Source organism: Capricornis sumatraensis, chromosome 3, assembly GCF_032405125.1.
Source record: "Capricornis sumatraensis isolate serow.1 chromosome 3, serow.2, whole genome shotgun sequence".
Taxonomy (NCBI): domain Eukaryota; kingdom Metazoa; phylum Chordata; class Mammalia; order Artiodactyla; family Bovidae; genus Capricornis; species Capricornis sumatraensis.
In genome coordinates, this window is record NC_091071.1 from 75,565,557 (window position 1) to 75,583,953 (window position 18,397).

Here is an 18,397-nt window from a genome sequence, read left to right on the forward strand (position 1 = left end):
GAAGCAGGTGAAAAGCAATAGGAAAGTGATGTTTTAAGAAAATTTATTCCATAGTAATGAGTAAAGCAGTTTAGAGTGAGGAGTAAGGGTTATCTTGAGGAATAATGAGGTAACAATCATTTGATAATAACAAGGTGATAGAAATATGGGCTATGGTAATAAGTATGGCAGATGAGACTAACAGGCACTTTGACAAACCTAGTAAAGAGTTTGAGAAGTTGGAAAAATGGTAATGCAACTGTCTGAAATGATCTTTTAGGTTACCAGGTTTATGGGAAAAGAAGGAATTCAACTGGGATATACTGAATTAGAAGTGGGATACAATGGTAACCACAGCCTGGATGAGCAGTCAGGGTTTAAAAATAGATATGATAACACAGATTTCATCATTATCTGATTCCTTAAAAACAAAGGAGTTCACCACAGAAGTAATTGCAAAGAGAAAACAAGGGAAGACTAGGGACAAGACTAGCCTGGGGTCAAGAAGAGATAGGAAAGCCAAAGAGGTTGAGAAACTTTTGCTACATTAATACTATAGGTTTCATCTCACTGCACTCATGGAAATGATATATGTTCATTTCTTTTTACCAAAAAGTTGGTTTCCAGAATACTTCAAAAACTCTGTGATGTCCACAGATATTTCAAATGATTGCTTTAGAATCCTACTACCTTATTAGCCTATCTTTTTAATAGCTAAAACATCATAAATTTGGAACAAGGAAATATATCTTTATTTTCAAGCCATTGAAAACATTTTATTATCAGAATAAGATTTCTTTTTTGGGTGAATTTTTAAAATAATCATCTGTCCTCTTCCTAGCTAGTTTTAGGTAAATAGAATTCAGTTACTGAATTAAATTGTTTAAAATATACAGATATAATAGAGGGAAAATACTTGCAAGTTAATATAAAATCAAATACTTCTATAAAGTTAGGATAAAACTTTAAATTATTTTGCACAGTAAAATTAAATTCAAGCATAAGTTTTCTGTGGTTGAATTTTTAAATAGTACCAGAAAAACCTTTAAAAATAATAGGGCAATTCTCACGTATGCTCACACAAAGTTTAAAAGTACAGTTGACCACTGAACAACGTGAGAGTTAGGTGTGTCAACCCTACACCCAGTTGAAAATCCCGGTACCATTTACAGTTGACCCTCCATATACAAGGGCTTCCCTGATAGTTCACTTGGTAAAGAATCCAGCTGCAATGCAGGAGACCCTGGTTTGATTCCTGTGTTGAGAAGATCCACTGGAGAAGGGATAGGCTACCCACGCCAGTATTCTTGGGCTTCCCTTGTGGCTCAGCTGGTAACGAATTCGCCTGCAACACAGGAGACCTGGATTTGATCCCTGGGTTAGGAAGATTCCCTGGAGAAGGGAAAGGCTACCTGCTCCAGTACTCTGGCCTGAACAATTCCATGGGCTGTAGGGGTCTCAAAGAGTAGGACACAACTGAGCGACTTGAACTCCATATACATGGTTTTGTAACTGCAGTTCCACATCAGCAAATTCAGCCAACTGAAGACCCTACAGTACTGTAGCAGTTACTACTGAACAAAATCTGTGTGTAAGTACACCTGAGTAGGTCAAATCTGTATTGTTCCAGGGTCAACTGTATACTGTTTTTAAAAACAAAAGCAAAAATAAGCGTTATAGAACAGATTTAGATAAATTTCAGCAAATTTCAGTTTTAATCTGAAATCTCTGAAAACTGCTATCATTGAACACAGGTCACAAGTCAGATTTATATTTATGTTGGCTGGGTTGTTCTTTTTTAATAGCTATAGCACATACACATTCATACATACACATGCAAATTAAAAATAATGTATCCATAAAATAGCATTTTGGTTTATGCTTATTAGTTTTTTGAACACAAGTAGAAGAAGCACATTGGGCTGGGCTTTGTGGGACACAAAATATCTTTTGCTGACAAAGTGAAAAATCATACAAGTTAAACCTAACAGAATGATATATTTCAAAAGAAAGGAAAAAGAAAAGAAAAAAAATTTTGCAACATTATTTGTGCTTTAAAAAGAGGCAGTGAATTAATCATTAATTTAGATAGTACTTAAAAACTTGACTCTATTACTTCCACTCATTTTTATAATAAAGTATATGTAGCTATATCACAGTGGAGGAGAAATTATCTCTAGAAACTTTTAAAAATAAAAATATGAATTGCTATTATATTATGTAATATAAATTTTATATATGTGTATCTTTCTATGGACCACTAGCATAAAAAGACTTGGTATAGAAACAAACATAAAGCTTTGCATGAAAAAATTTAAGGAAATTGAAGTCATGGATTTCAAAATAGTGATCTTTTTATTTTTGCAAACTTGATATTATACCTGTCTTGTGACAAGATTTAATATAGAATTTTGCTTTTATATTTTTACAGTTCACATAAACATAATTTCTTGACATTTTTATGTAACTATGGATTTTTACAATTTAGTTCTTAAAAGGTTTCATTGTCTTCCTAGGTGAAGGATATAGAATAAATGCTCTTAAGAATCATATTTGAAGTTGAATTCCATAGCACAATCTAGGAATATCATCCTGTGACCTTCACTGCTTACCATTCTTACTTCTCACAGGGGTAAAATCGAGCTGGAGCCATCAAGAATGAAACTCTGGTGTTTTTAAACCAGCCAGAGGCTCGTGTCACCACTTTTACCCAGGTTACCCAAGCAAGTTGTACATGTACAATCACTTTCTAAATAAATTTTGACTGGCCTGCATGCTACTCAGCTGTGTTCCTTCCCCTGCCATGGCAAGGAAGTGCTAGACGTGCCCAGCTGCTGTCTGCTGAATCGTGTGACACTCACAGCATGGTCAGGCAAGACGGGCAGTCCCAACACCACATTTGATTCTGCTAATGACTTTCCAGTTCAGTCTTTTTAGGCTTTTAAAAGCAATAATTGCATGCTCTGTAGGATTTATATCTATTTTTAAATGATAGAAATGTTTAAAGTTCAATTTGAGAGCATGCACTTTTTTTCTGCTTTTGTTTCATTAAAATAAGATCACAACTTTTTGTTGTTGTTGATTCAGCCCTTATAAGTAAATTGTATTACCAAAATGAGCCTCGCAGGGTTGTTTTGTTTTTTTTTTTTCAATAGTATTGCCATTTTCAGATCATTATATTCAGATCTGTGAATGTAATTTTCAACCCATCCAATTCGTGTGCTCCAGATGGAAATGTTTGCTTTCATGTTTTGTGGGAAGCCTCTGTTAAAAAAAAAAAAAAGAAGAAGGTGATCATGAATGTTTGGATATGAAGGGCCATAGTCTGTATACATTTGGGCACCACATATCTTGGATTTTCATGTAGTTTGGAAAAGTTCTTAAGTCATGTGTCTGCAGAACTCTAAGCGATCATTATCAAGTAATTAAAAGATGAAAAGCAACATGATACAAGCTAGGAAAAATTCACTGCATCGTGATCATTAAGTAATGGGTTGAGTGTACCCGTTAGGTCTTTTTCCCCTGATCTACATTAATTTCTCCCTATATGTTCAACCCCAAACTGAGCAGGCAAAAAGGAGACTACTTTTGATTATTATTAATTATTAATTATTAACTATAGTTTTATGATGAGTAAAGGATATTTCCAAAAATTAATGTAGGTTTGTGGATGAAATAAATCTTTCGGTAATTTCTCTTGATTCCACTTTTCCTGTTACTGGAATAGCAGCCATAGTGAGTGTTCTTAAAAAAAAAATTGAAAAGCAAAAGTAAAAAGTTCATGAGGATTAGTTCATGAAAAGTTTTCAAGGCTTTTGGTGGGGGAAAAAAAAAAATCTGACTAGATCTTGTGGTTTGTCTCCAGGTTTAATTAATACCTACTCTCTTCCTCTTTAGGAATAACTGAGAATTAATTGCAAAATGCAACAAATTCAGTCATTAAATTATTAATAAAAACTAGAAAAAAATATGGTCCCTGGCGATTTATGTAATTTTACTTAGCAACGACTTTTTAGTTTTAGGAGTAAAACAATATGTTATTAGTCATTGAAGAAAATCTGATTATTTTTTCTTCACAAGCAGGGCAGAATTAAATGGTATTGGAAAATTACCTTTTACACAATGTTTGTAAAGATTCCCTCTTTTTCAAAGCCATTATGGAAACTTTGAAAATGATGCTTGACTGAAGGTCCCAAGCACATATGTAACCCTCTGGAAAAGGCCCTGTGCTCTGTTTTCAGAATCTGGAGAGCAATAGCTTCCCATTTCTATTAGGTTCTCACTGCCTTCCAAATGTTCTTTGTGAAATTGAATGTGAGACATTTCAAACTTATCTTGATCTTCAGGGAACGATTTTGGTGCTTCAGTTTATTTCTACTAAAATAAAAAGTAGGGCAAGTTTAGATAGAAATTTTTTTATATCTTCCTAAGATAAACCATCTTTTCCTTGGCCTGCTGGATGCCCCTCTGCCTTACCCTTCAACCACCATATAATTAATTTCTATTTCCTATATTGTGTTCTTAGTAAGGCTCTTTCAAAATAAAAGGAGCATCAGGGTTGTTGCACAAAATATGCTGAGGTCAGACCAAATAGAGGTGGTTTATATTTTTCACCATTCAGTGAGCAGTCCAGAAAAAAGAGTTGTTGGTTTTAGTCATGCTCTTCGTGCCTTGGAATAGGAGCCTCATGGCCTCACTGTGTGGCTACCTGTTCTTCAAGTGAGATATCCCAAGTCAAGATATGGATATGCATATCCAAAAGATCAGACTAAGGCCCTGAGAGATTGTATAACCAAAAGATTGTCTGCTTCTACTTGCAAGACGAAACCCAGAAGTTTTGAAAGAAATGGCTAGATTTTAAAGGCAATCTGTAATGGCTGAATCTTTTAATTTTGCCTTTTGAATCATACAGCAATTTGTGAGAGTCAAACATTTGATAGCTGATTGAAAATAAATGAAATGTGAGCGCATTTCGGTGGAAGTAGGCCAGTTGCTAACATTCTCTTCTATTTCTGAAAGTTAAATTTCACTATTTAATTGGATAAAAATTAAGAGCCATATTTGCCATAAAGGGGAATTTCTAAATAAGATATTATTATCAGAGGGAAAATGGTCATTTGGGGGGCTGATTCTGTCATTTCTTATGAGTTGTATTTGCAGCTAACCCTGAAAACTCGACATTCAGGTACCATGTCTTTGACAACATGGTTCTTGGATCAGCGTGCAGCTTCCACAGCATTGCGCCAGGCTTCTGCTACAGCCAGGCATGTTTTCTGTGGCTGAATTAGGCCTGGAGAATGTTGCATCTTCAAACCTGCTTTCCAGTGTGCATTTGTAGAGCATAAGCCATCATCCCTCTGTAGACTCGGTAGTTTCTACAAGGGATGGAAGAGTCTACCTTAAGTGTCATAAAATATTGGACGGGTAGGGAGAAAATAGTACAAGGAAACAAGTGATGAGCTTGTACTATGTGGCTTTATATGGAAGCTTTCTACTGTTATGTCTATATACCTCGTTACATTTTTCTGACTAATTTAGAACAAATATGAATTTCAGTTATTTAGTATAGTCACCAAGTTCCTTAATGTGGAAAACTTCATTTCAGGTTTCTTTGGTTTTTTGTTTTTTATCATTGTAGTATCACAGCTATGGCAATTTAAAGAAAGTAAGTTATACTTTGTATTTATCATTAGTCACCTGCTTTTAAATTAGTTACATGCTTTTAAATAAATTTGGAAGCCATTTTGGTATGGTTATGATAAAATGTATCACAAATTACTCTCTATCAGAGTATGAATGCCAAAGTGATGAATTTAATTAGAAGTGTTTAGATTGTGAAGATAGTTATCATATCCATGTACAGAATTTTAAATGCTTAAGTAGTTTTCTAGGATATAAATTTTAAAATTTAAAAATACAGGAGTAAAATTCTGTATGTTTCCAGTGACTAAAACTCAGGCTGTATATCTTAATTGGTAAGTTGCTGCAACTTAATAAGAACACAGTCTAAGTTTTAATTTATAAATGTAGACAAATTCACAACTTTAAATTGTTTATATAGTTGATACAGCATTTTTATAAATTCATAGGATAAAGTGTATGTACTTTCGTATGATAAAAAATGGGGCCTAGGGAGACTACACCATGAATAAGACTGACTTTCCAACTATCAAGATTAGCTTTATGTCAATTTCCAGAGGTAAAGGAGCCTTCCACAAAGCACTTTTTAGTGACAAGAACACTAGCCTGCCAACTATTGTTTAAGCTTTGGTACATCAAATCTCTGAACATTCCTTAAGGAGTTTTCCAGAGCATAAGATTGACGAGTTTATACTTATACTCAGAACAACTCCTGGATAACAGTGAAGCAATTCTTCATGTAAAATGGGTTTTTCTCATTTGAGAACAGAATTTGTTGTTATTATTTAGTCCTTGTCTGTTTCCAAAAGACATGCTACGCTTCATAATGCCAGGCAGATGGAGGTAAACTAGCTCACACACTGACCCTCTCTGCTTTACAATGTACATAACCTCCATAGACATTTAGAAAATTGAAATTATTTATATTCAAACATATATTAACCACATTCACAGAAGTTCACAATCTAAAGACAATACCAACAACAAAGATACAGCCAGAGGTCAATATTTGGTAAACAGCAGAACTGTCATTCAGATTAATGGCTACCATTACTTGTGCTGTGAAGGATTTGCTTTAAATAAGTATTTGTATTTAAATATAAGACTCTTGAATAACATATGACAGAGAATTATAATGCAAAAAATTGAACATTTCACAACTGTATTAACAGTGGTAAAATAAGAAGTGAAGGGTGAGTATATTTTCTAAAGTTTTCAAATGGAAAAGTATATGTATATTTTTGCATATATACATATATGCTTATTACTTTCTTCCTTCAGATTTCTTTATTGAATGTCTGCCAATATTTTAGAAAAACATTTTGGAAACATGCTCTTATCACTAAAATATCATTAATTAATTTTTATTCATTAAGAAAATGCATTTTCTAATAAAATTAAACCTTCTGTAAAGGCCACAACTGAGTTGTGTATCAAAATGAAGAGATCAAATTATCTAAACACTATAATTCTCTCTATAAGAGTAATAACAAAATGCATTCACTCATTCATTTATTCATTTTTCATAAATTCAGCCTATTTAGTGTCTATTCTATGCTTGGATCTTTTGGTGTATAAATATGTGTATGTGTGTACATTCTAATATATATGTGTATATATGTACATAATTATACAATTTTATGTATATATATAAAATATACATATATATTTCTGAGAATATTTGGTCAAAGCAAACAAGTATTATCAACTAAATGTTATATAAAATTTAACATGGAGAAATCATAATAAAGAAAAGCTTCATGAAAAGGGGATCATGACTGGGCTCAGAATAAATTCTTCAGCTTGGGTTGGCCAAGAGGAAGAAGAAACATTAAGCTTTTTATAACTAACCTCAAAATAATTTGGTTTCTTATTGGTTTTATTTATACAGTGGATATTATTGCTGCCACTCATGAAATGTCATAGTGTCCAACCTATAAACCAGTAAAACTGAAAGGGAAGAGTTATTTAGTATGTTTTTGGATTTACCAGAAGCTACTGCAATTCTATTCAGCAGTAGCTTTCCTCAGAGAAGGCAATGGCACCCCACTCCAGTACTCTTGCCTGAAAAATCCCATGGGTGGAGGAGCCTGGTGGGCTGCAGTCCATGGGGTCGCTAAGAGTCAGGCACGACTGAGCGACTTCACTTTCACTTTTCACTTTCATGCATTGGAGAAGGAAATGGCAACCCACTCTAGTGTTCTTGCCTGGAGAATCCCAGGGATGGTGGAGCCGGGTGAGCTGCCGTCTATGGGGTTGCACAAAGTCGGACACGACTGAAGCGATTTAGCAGCAGCAGCAGCAGCAGTAGATTTCCTGGGATTTTCTTACAAAAGTAAAGACATTCTGGCTATAAGAAGTGGAAAAATTTTGAGAGAAGAAAATATGTCTTGAACTTTCACCTTTACAAAAAGTAGAGGATTTTAATGGTGAAACTTTTTTACTATAATGATCCTATGAACCATCAGCCATAATTGATGGCTTATTCTCTCCTTAGCATATTTTGGACATGGAGATATTTTGTTATAGAATTATATCTTGACTTAGGGTAACTTTCATAATATATTTAACTGGACATAGTTAACCTCATTCTCCAAGTAATACCACCGAAAGTATCACCTGGATATTACTCTTCAGTGTTCACATTATAAAATACTAAACTAACATTTGCATGGTGATTTCAAAAAGCTACAAATTTTGAGTCAGATATCTTCCAATATGACCTATGTTTAGGTAGTCATTCAGGTATTTTTCAGTAACATGTTAACTCTTTCAGAGGGCTAGGGCAGAGTGACCCTACCTCTCAGTTACTAAAGTTAATGGGGCCTTTGAAACCATTAATATGTCAATGTTCTTTCATTCTAAAAGCTTTACATTGCCTGGTTGTGCTATATGTGACATCTTTGCATCACTTTTCATAAAAAATTCCACATCCATATTGTCTTCCCAAGTGGTATTAGAGTTCTTATAAGATATTTATTCTTGCAACACTAAAGTGGCTCTTCCTAGCCATGTGGCATGTCACAGTGATTTATTTAAAGGAAAAATTCACAGCCTGATCACATGTTGAATTCAGAATACACTCCTAGTGAAAGTCTATATAGATTCTGAACAGTGTCATTCATGAAGAAATTTCCATTTCATTTAGAATTCTTTGGCAAGTACTGAATTCATTTAAGCAGTTCAAAAAAAAGAGAGAGAGAGATCCATCATTTTTCAGCTTGTAAAGTAAGAAGAAAATTATGTAAGCCAGAGAAAAATATAGCACAAAGTTGAAATATAATGACTGTGACTAATGTTAATCTGCTGCTCTTCCTTTCTAAAATTACAGAAACATGAACTGTAGTTATAGACAACTGGTAATGTTCTTTGCCCTCTGAAAATTTCCATTGGAAGAGTGGAAATAACAATTTGATTTGAAGCATTTTAATTAATATAATCAGTTGTGAATGTCAGTATACCAAACTTATCAAACTATTCTCAATTTGTCCTGAGTGTTAATGTATGAAATTATTTTCACATGGCATCCATAGACAAACAGAGATCATGAAGTTAATCAGTATAATCACTCCTTTCCAAATCACCCACACTGAATGCTCTCTAACCATTTTCTGTCTGAATCAAGTTAGTAGTTATGTTGTTTTGAATAATAGGACTTTATGTTAAATTATGAGTACAAAATTATCAGCACTGTTAAGAGAGCCAATACTATCACTACCACCACCATTTTTTTTCACATCATGTCTGAGCATTTTCAAACTGATGGATTAAAAGGGAAGAAAAATCACATCTTTGCAATGGGGTTTTATTTCCAGAAATTAAATGCAACCAGCTCATCTGAAGGAAGTACAGTTGATGTTGCTCCACCTCGAGAAGGTGAACAAGCTGAAATTGAACCTGAGGAGGACCTTAAACCAGAAGCTTGTTTTACTGAAGGTAAACAAGCTCTAATATGGTTAAATCCAAACTCCCTTCTTTCCTTATAGAGACTAAATATACCTCACTTGAACGAAATATTTCAAAGAAACAGTGAAGGTATATTTATCTTTGTTTTGCTCTTTTCTTCCAAAAAGTTCATTTATCTGTATTTCCTGATTATATTAGCAGTTTCTGTGCCTGGACAATAAGATAATTTGACATGTCCTTTTTTTCATCCCAGAATGTGGAGAAGTGAACTGTAGGAGATAAATGGTATTCTGGAACATCTTCTCATTATTGATAAAGCAATCCCTTCAGACTTCACTGGCAATGTTGTGATTTGGTTTATAGATGCTGCAATGACTATACCCCATCTCTTACAGTTTCAAATGTGGTTAATTTGTGCTGTGACCAGAGCTGTTGGGGGATATAGATGCATTGCAGAGCCTTGGCAGGGAGACCAAGTTATTTTCACAGCCACCAGTACAGTGTCCAGCACACAAATCAATAAAGATTTGCTGATTCAACGTGATTGGACTGAATCCCATAAGTAGTAACTCAGACAGTGAGAGCCCAAGAGTGGATGGAAGTTAGAAATAATATGAAAGCGAAGAGGGGGAGGACAAAGGAAGAGAGATACTGACTGACAAGATGAGTCATAGGTGTGACTAAGAAAAGCTCTGAGGTTGAAAATAAACAGCTTGGGAAAACTGACAGAGGATGATACCCAGGAAGACAGAGGGATTTTCCATGTGAAAAGAAGTGAGTAAGAATCCAGGATCACATCAAAAAAATGAATAAACAATTTGAACATGTAGTTTTTCCCCAAACCTCAGAGGTGTCCTTATCTATGATTGGCCTTGAGGCAAAGAGAGATCCTATGCAGTGTTCAAGAATGGAACTGTTTATACTCAGGTAACTCTCAGTAAAGTAATTCCTTGAATTCTAGGCAACTGGCTGATATGCAAGTCTGAGAATGATTCACTATACAGGATGGATGCTGAAAATAGCTACAGAATGAAGTAGCCAGTTACTTTATAGAATGATGATCTGAGATTGGGATGGGGAGGGAGAAGCAAAGTTAATTTCTTCCTACATAAGATGGAAATATATTTTTCTAATTTATTACGATGTATGCTGTCTTTTAGGATGTATTAAAAAATTTCCATTCTGTCAAGTAAGTATAGAAGAAGGCAAAGGAAAAATCTGGTGGAATCTTCGGAAAACCTGCTACAGCATTGTTGAACACAACTGGTTTGAGACTTTCATTGTCTTCATGATTCTTCTCAGCAGTGGTGCTTTGGTGAGTATGACACATATTGGCAAGAATCAGGTTCTAGTGGTGGGCTGCAGTCCATGGGGTCGCTAGGAGTCGGGCACGACTGAGCGACTTCACTTTCACTTCCATGCATTGGGGAAGGAAATGGCAACCCACTCCAGTGTTCTTGCCTGGAGAATCCCAGGGACGGAGGAGCCTGGTGGGCTGCCGTCTCTGGGGTCACACAGAGTTGGACACGACTGAAGCGACTTAGCAGCAGCAGCAGCAGCAGCAGTGAAATAGTTTTACTCAAAAAATACCAGAAGCATCCCCTTAGTTTAAGGAGCAAAACAAGAGGTACATCTACACCTTGCAGAGCTTGGCACCCAGGGTTTAACTATACAAAATTCAGTAAGGAATAAATCAGAACCATGAACAGCCAGATGGAATTTCTCATCTGGTGTTTTTCTAATAGATGTTTTCCTCACTGAGATAACCATTTATAGGGGTATTCTGTAACTACATTACCTACTATGTCAAATCCCATCCAATTCTCCCTAACAGTCATAGTAATATTTATGGACTGCTGGTGGATTTTTTTTATGTCTAATTAATTTATTCTTTCAAAATGAGCCAGATTATTCAGAGCATCAATGAAAGTAAGGTTAGAATAGGCCAAGTCTATCCCTCATTAATAGAACTTCTGGTTATTTTCTGCATGTACATTGCTTTTCTAAAAGCATGTCTTTGTAGTAGTAATTGAGATAGAGATTATGGGGTGAGAGGCAGGGAAGAAAGCATACACTAAATCAGTAAACTATTGACATTTCCTTGCCAATATTTTCCATTAGCTTCAGTCTTTAGATTTTGTCTGGTTCCATGTCAATCTAATACTAGCCAATATTTCTCAAATTAGTGCTTTGTGCCAGGTATACTACTTGCAATTTTATCAAATATTTGGTGCAGGCAAGCCATTCAAGTAAAATAAAAGCATTCTTGATTTACAGGCTTTTGAAGACATATACATTGAACAGCGAAAGACTATTAAAACCATGCTAGAATATGCCGACAAGGTCTTCACTTACATATTCATCCTGGAAATGCTTCTCAAATGGGTAGCTTATGGATTTCAGACATATTTCACTAATGCCTGGTGCTGGCTAGATTTCTTGATCGTCGATGTAAGTATCCCAAGTGATTTTTATAAAATTATTTTTTAAAAGGCAAGTGTGATATTTCATTTATTTCTATAATTAAAACCTTGACTTTAATTAGAACCTAGTTGCACTAATTCTGCCACAATTATGCAACTACCTTTTAAAAACTACAGTAAACACAAAAATGAGGAAAATCTCATGGGAAAGCAGTAGAAGAGGTCCTAACAATGTGGACAGTAGTAAGAGAAAACACAGACAGAGTTTCTTCTTTTTGTGAAAGTTAAGGGTCTGAAGGTAAGGAATATCTAACAATCTGTTAATTGACAGGTGTAGCTCATTAAAAGCACAATCGAAAAAAAAAAGTTTCTCTAGGAGGTAAAATCAAGACAGCTTTGGGGCCAGGAAATTGTCAGGATTGCACTTTAATCCCTTACTAGAATGCATGGTGCTGAATAATGTTAAAATAACCTATTTACTGTATTCATTCAGCCACAAGTCCACAGAGACAATAAAATGTATTTCCCTTCTTACATGGGTAGTTAGATACCCCAGTAGCTAATGGGATATTTACCAGGCAAAGAGTTAGGTGTAGAAGTCCTATTCTGAATCGGATTACCATGAAGTGAGTAGTCATGTATCAATAATGAGACCTGTCTGACTTGCAGCCTACTTTTTTTACTGTAGCAACGGAGAGGCATTGGGGCAAAATTACAGTAAGCTGGTCTTTTGTAGTCTGTGATATTCCACTCCACAAGGCTTCTAAGTCCCCCTCCTGACCCTTCAAAAGGTGCTTTAAACACTATCTCTAGCTGTTTCCCAATGATCATAAAGCACCTTATTTTTAGTTCTAACACTTGTCACTGTGAATCAATGATTGCTGTATCTGTTTATTCATTCTTTTTATCATCTTTGACAAGTCTGGGCCTATCAAAATGCTCCCTTTTCTCCCCACATATACACTCACAGTTCTATAACCAAAATGCATGTTCAACCCTTTGAGTTGAGAAGAAATCTGCAGTCAAGTCACTATTAATAAATCAGAAATGACTTCCAATTTTTCATGTCTGGTCTTTAATGAAAAACAGAGAAAATCTTAGTGTTGTCCTGAACTTTCCAAACAGAGAAGTCTAATATTTTTGTATTCTGCAGCTGGAATGGACCTTAAAGAGTATCTAGACTCTATTTACACAGTCTTCTAAACAGTGTCAGTTCAGTTCAGTCAGTTCAGTCGCTCAGTCGTGTCCAACTCTTTGCAACCCCATGAATCGCAGCATGCCAGGCCTCCCTGTCCATCACCAACTCCCGGAGTTCACTCAGACTCACGTCCATCGAGTCAGTGATGCCATCCAGCCATCTCATCCTCTGTCGTCCCCTTCTCCTCCTGCCCCCAATCCCTCCCAGCATCAGAGTCTTTTCCAATGAGTCAACTCTTCGCATGAGGTGGCCAAAGTACTGGAGTTTCAGCTTTAGCATTAGTCCTTCCAAAGAAATCCCAGGGCTGTTCTCCTTCAGAATGGACTGGTTGGATCTCCTTGCAGTCCAAGGGGCTCTCAAGAGTCTTCTCCAACACCACAGTTCAAAAGCATCAATTCTTCGGCACTCAGCCTTCTTCACAGTCCAACTCTAAACAGTTTATTGTAAATTAAAGCCTCAGTTTAAAGAATTCTCCTAAAATAGCACAACTACTTAGTAACACAATTGAGATTAGTGTCCTAATTTCCTAATTCTCAATTCAGTGCTCCTTTGCCCTGTAGATTTCTCATCTAACTGGTATAAATGTTATAGTTATATCTTCATACTGGCTTTGGAACTCAGCATTTATAATTTCCAGCTTTTCCCTGAAATGATGGAACATAAAATATATAAGAATCTTCTCCAGTTCAAAAAAAAAAATTGTCATGTATGAAGATCACTTACAAATGTGACAGAACTTCTCCAGAAAATTCTCAAATTTCCTGAAATATTTTAATTTACTGAAAAATTTATATTCACTGAAATACTCATTACACTGTACTTTATTTCCATGTATTTTCCTCATATAGAAAGAATAAATATAATGCAGAAATCTATTAAAGTCTTGTATCATATTTGAATCCTTAGAAACCTAATATAGACACTTAATTATCTAGTGAATAATGTCAAAGAATGGTGCCCTCCAAGTTACTTTCCTTTTAGTACATTTAGATTATTAATAGTAGAATGGAACAGGGTACCTCTGAGCAAGTTATATTATAGTAAATGAATCTATTTTCTTCTTTTTCCTGAAGAAGGGACTAAAATGCATGAATTAATGTAACCTTAACTAACAACTTAATCTCAGACCACTGGATCCAATAAGCTAAAGTAAATGTACAGTTAAAATAGTTTTTGAAAGTACAAGTAAAACATGCTTAAAACATTTCACAGTCCATCAGGTATAATATTCTAACAAAGAGTCACAGAAGGCTCAATAGGAAACAAAGCAAAACTCCCGAAACTGAAGTATATATGAAATTCAAACTAGAAGAAACAGGCTTTTAAACTTTGAGAAACTTATCTATGTACAAATGTAATCTTTTCAATTCCCTACCTCCAAGTAAAGGTAGTATGCATTCATTAACATTCCATTAACATTCATTCATTTATCTAATAAAAATTCTGAACACTGGGCCACAAGCTAATTTAAATAAAGGAGATATGAATAAGACAAATCAAGCTCTGTTAGATCTACAGGATTTAACACTCTAGGAGAAAATAAAATCGACAGTAAAGATGTAAACAAATCAAATCCAAAAATAAGATAAAAGCAGATGATGATCACTGCTATGAAAGAAAACAGGGTAATGAGATAGAGAAGGACTACAGAATGGGAGCTGGAGGAGAGTATTAGCCAGAGTGTCTATGGAAGGTGTCTTTGGGGAAGATAAACAAGAAAGTGTCAGTCCATTTGGTCTGCTGTAACAGAGTATCAGGGCTTCCCCGGTGGTGCAGTAGTAAGAATCTCCCTGCAATCCAGGAGACATAGTTTTGATCCCTGGGTTGGGAAGATCCCCTAAAGTAGGAAATGGCAACCCACTCCAGGATTCTTGCTTGGAAAATTCCATGGAAGCACTGACAGGCTACAGGTCATCGGGTCATAAGAGTTGGACATGACTGATCACACATACACACTCAACAGAATATCATCGATGTAGTGACTTATAAACAGCAGATTATTTCTCACTGTTCTGGAGCCTGCAGAGCCCCAGGAAAAAGCACCAGCAGATTCAGTGTCTGGTGAGAGCCCACTTTGTGATTCATAGGCAGCAGTCTTCTCACCGTGTCTTCACATGGAGGAAGGGGCAAACAAGCTCTCTGGGGTGTCTTTTATAAGTAAAGGCACTAATCCCACCCATGAGGGCTCTGCCTTCATGACCTAATCCCCCCAAAGACTCTCAAATACCTTCACACTAGGGACTAGGTTTCAACATATGAATTTGGGGGGCACATAGACATTGACTATAACAATGGGCCAGTTATTTGAATACCTGAGGGAATAGAAAAAAGCAATCTCAAGATCCTGAAGTATGAGCCAAGGACACTCAAGAGATGGAAAGAAAACTGTTGTGCTTGTTGAGTGATGAAACAGGCAATAGTAATAGATGCTGACTTCAGAAAGGCACCCAAGGGCCTTGGTAAGAAGTTCATGTTTTCTGTTATTTAATGTGTGCTTGGTCGCTCAGTTGTGCCCAACTCTTTGCAACCCCATGGATTGTAGCCCGCCTGGCTCCTCTGTTCATGGACTTTTTCAGGCAAGAATACTGGAGCAGGTTACCTTTTCCTGCTCTAGCGGATCTTCCCAACCCAGGGATTGAACCTGTGTCTTTTGTGTCTCCTGCACTGGCAGGTGGATTCTTTACCACTGTGCCACCCATGAAGCTCCAATACTACATCATAGCCCAAAAGCCGAGAATGTAATTTAATGTATACTGATGACAGATACAATGGGAAACTCAAGGGAGGGGTGGTGAGCATGGATCTGTTCTACTGTTCTTAAATGATCACATCTGGCTATAGAGAAGGAACAGCAAAAGCGTCAAACCAGGGAGACCAATGAGGGAACTGTGTTAATGGTCTTGGAAAGAGAAGATTATGTCTTAGACTAATGTGGTTAAGACTTACTGGTGAACTGGATATAAAGAATGAAGAAAAAGGAGATTCAAAAAAGATTTTTTTCAATCTTAACAAATGGGTAGAAGATGAAACCATTAACTGGAATCAGGAAGATCAGAAAACAGGCTTGACAGGACAAGCAGATGGTAGATGGAAGAGGGATGTACTAAGTTTGAGATGCCAATTAGACATTGAAGAGTATGCGGTGAGGTTTACACAAGTCTTGGGATCGAGGGGAAGTTAACACCTGATTATGAATTGAGAAGTCATCAGGAAATAGATGGTTTTTGAAGTCATGAATCAACTGGATTAGCTCACCGGAGGCAGAGAATGCAACATGACAAACACAAGAGCCCAGACCAGACTCTAGGGACACTTCAACTTTTAGAAGCTACACAAAAAACAAGGGTTTTTACCAAAAAAAAATTAACACAAAAAATCCAGTAAACTAGATTGAGAAGTAGCAATTAGAAGAAAAAGGAAAACAGAATATACATGGTATCATAGAAGTCCAGAGGATCAATTTAGTCAAAGGCTGCAAGGAAGGCAAGTGACATGGGTACTGAGAAATGACGTTAGTTTTGGCAAAATGGATATCATTGGTGTCATGGTTAAGAGCTGTCTCATGAAAGTACTAGAACAGAGTACTAGAAACATTGGGAAAATTGAGGAAAGAATGGAGGCGAGGAGACAGAGACAGCAAGTATGATAATTCTGGTTGGAATCAAGTCAGACAACTTAAACCATGTCTTTCTTTGACAGAATGGCATACTCGATGGACCACTTTTTTTGATTCTGTATAACTTTTTTGTCCTATCCAAAGACCAAAAGATACTATCTTCATATGAAAACCAAACTATCCTGTATTATAACTATACAAGCTATATTTTAGATGCTATTATTATCCACAGAATGAACTGAACACGTATTAAATTGATCATAGTTTGTGGGGAAAAAAATCACATTTCTTATACTCCTTACAGATTTTTGCATAAATTTCATCCTAAGAAAATACACTGGGCATCTATCCTGACAACTTCAAATTTGGTTCTAAATTATTCTAAGCTGCTAAGTGTCCAAAACACACTCCAGGTAAAGATTTGACTATCATAAAATATTTATTGCCCATAAGTAATTTCCACTTTACAGACAGCACAGGTTGCTGATGTGGCTGAAATGGATGCTTGATATCTGCTACTCAGACATCCTGCTTGCTCAAGTGCTCCTTAGAATCCTCATCAGCTGCTCTGATGAAGTGAACAAAAGCAGAACAGGGACATTTTCTGAATCTAATGTGTATTTTCCATTGTTATCAACATCTAGAATCTGGCAACCCCCACCTTAGTTCTTAACATTTATTCTTGACATATCAGCATCCTCAATAATGAAGCCAGAATTGTTATTGCTATTAGTAGCCACAATAAATGTGGCTCTTCCTGTGAGAATAACACTGATTAAGAGCCTTACCTAATAATAGAGAAAATTGTTAACTCTGATTTAATGCTGATTTAATGTACAACTGTGGCTAAAATCACTTTATATATGTTAATTCACCTAATTCTTCAAAACTCTGTAAGTTAGAAACGAAAATTAGTCTCATTTTGCAGATGAGGAAACTAAGGCAAAGAAAGGTTGTTGTTGTAAACACAGTAAATAAGAAACAGGCTTGGTGGCTCAGATGGTAAAAAATCTGCTTGAGATATAAGAGACCCAGGTTTGATTCCTGGGTCAGGAAGATCCCCTGGAGAAGAGAATGGCTGCCCACTCCAGTATTCTTGTCTGAAGTGGACAGAAGAGCCTGGTGGGCTACAGTCCATGGGCTACGTCCACGTGGCTACAGCTACAAGAGTTGGACACGACTGAATGACTAACGCTACTAAGACAGAGGCTAAGCTGGTTTTGTAACCAAGGAATCTGGCTCTTATTACCCTGCTTCCTAACCCCCTACATTACAAATCTCATTGTCAGTATCTCTTTTTAATAATATATTATTAATCCTCAACAATCCTGTGATGTAATTCTTAATATTACCTCTACTTTGCTATTAATAAAATGAAGTTTATAAAATGAAATTTAGAGATGTCACACAGCTATAGGTAACAGAGATACCTCTGTCTAGCACTGTACTCCTTTGTTCTGTGTTTTGCAACAGAGCCCAGATAAATTTAAAGGTCAAAAAGTTTACACCAGTCAAACAGTTCTCACATTACACTCTGAAGATGGCAGGCTTTGGCAATGGTGAATGAAAACAATAAGATGTCTTAACAATACATACCCGCCATGAATTTTACCTGCAGCTCTTGTGGAAAGATCT

The 18,397-nt window shown here is 36.0% G+C and overlaps 1 protein-coding gene across 6 annotated transcripts in view; it reads left to right on the forward strand.

Annotated features, from left to right (window-relative positions):
- LOC138075327 (sodium channel protein type 3 subunit alpha) overlaps positions 1–18,397 on the forward strand; it is an 83,410-nt gene that overhangs the window by 49,065 nt on the left and 15,948 nt on the right. For all 6 annotated transcript variants that reach the window (XM_068967011.1, XM_068967013.1, XM_068967015.1 and 3 more), the window contains exons 17-19: positions 9,435–9,555; positions 10,686–10,840; positions 11,803–11,976. In XM_068967011.1, the coding sequence (XP_068823112.1) occupies positions 9,435–9,555; positions 10,686–10,840; positions 11,803–11,976 (450 nt within the window). The remainder of the gene's footprint in view (positions 1–9,434; positions 9,556–10,685; positions 10,841–11,802; positions 11,977–18,397) is intronic.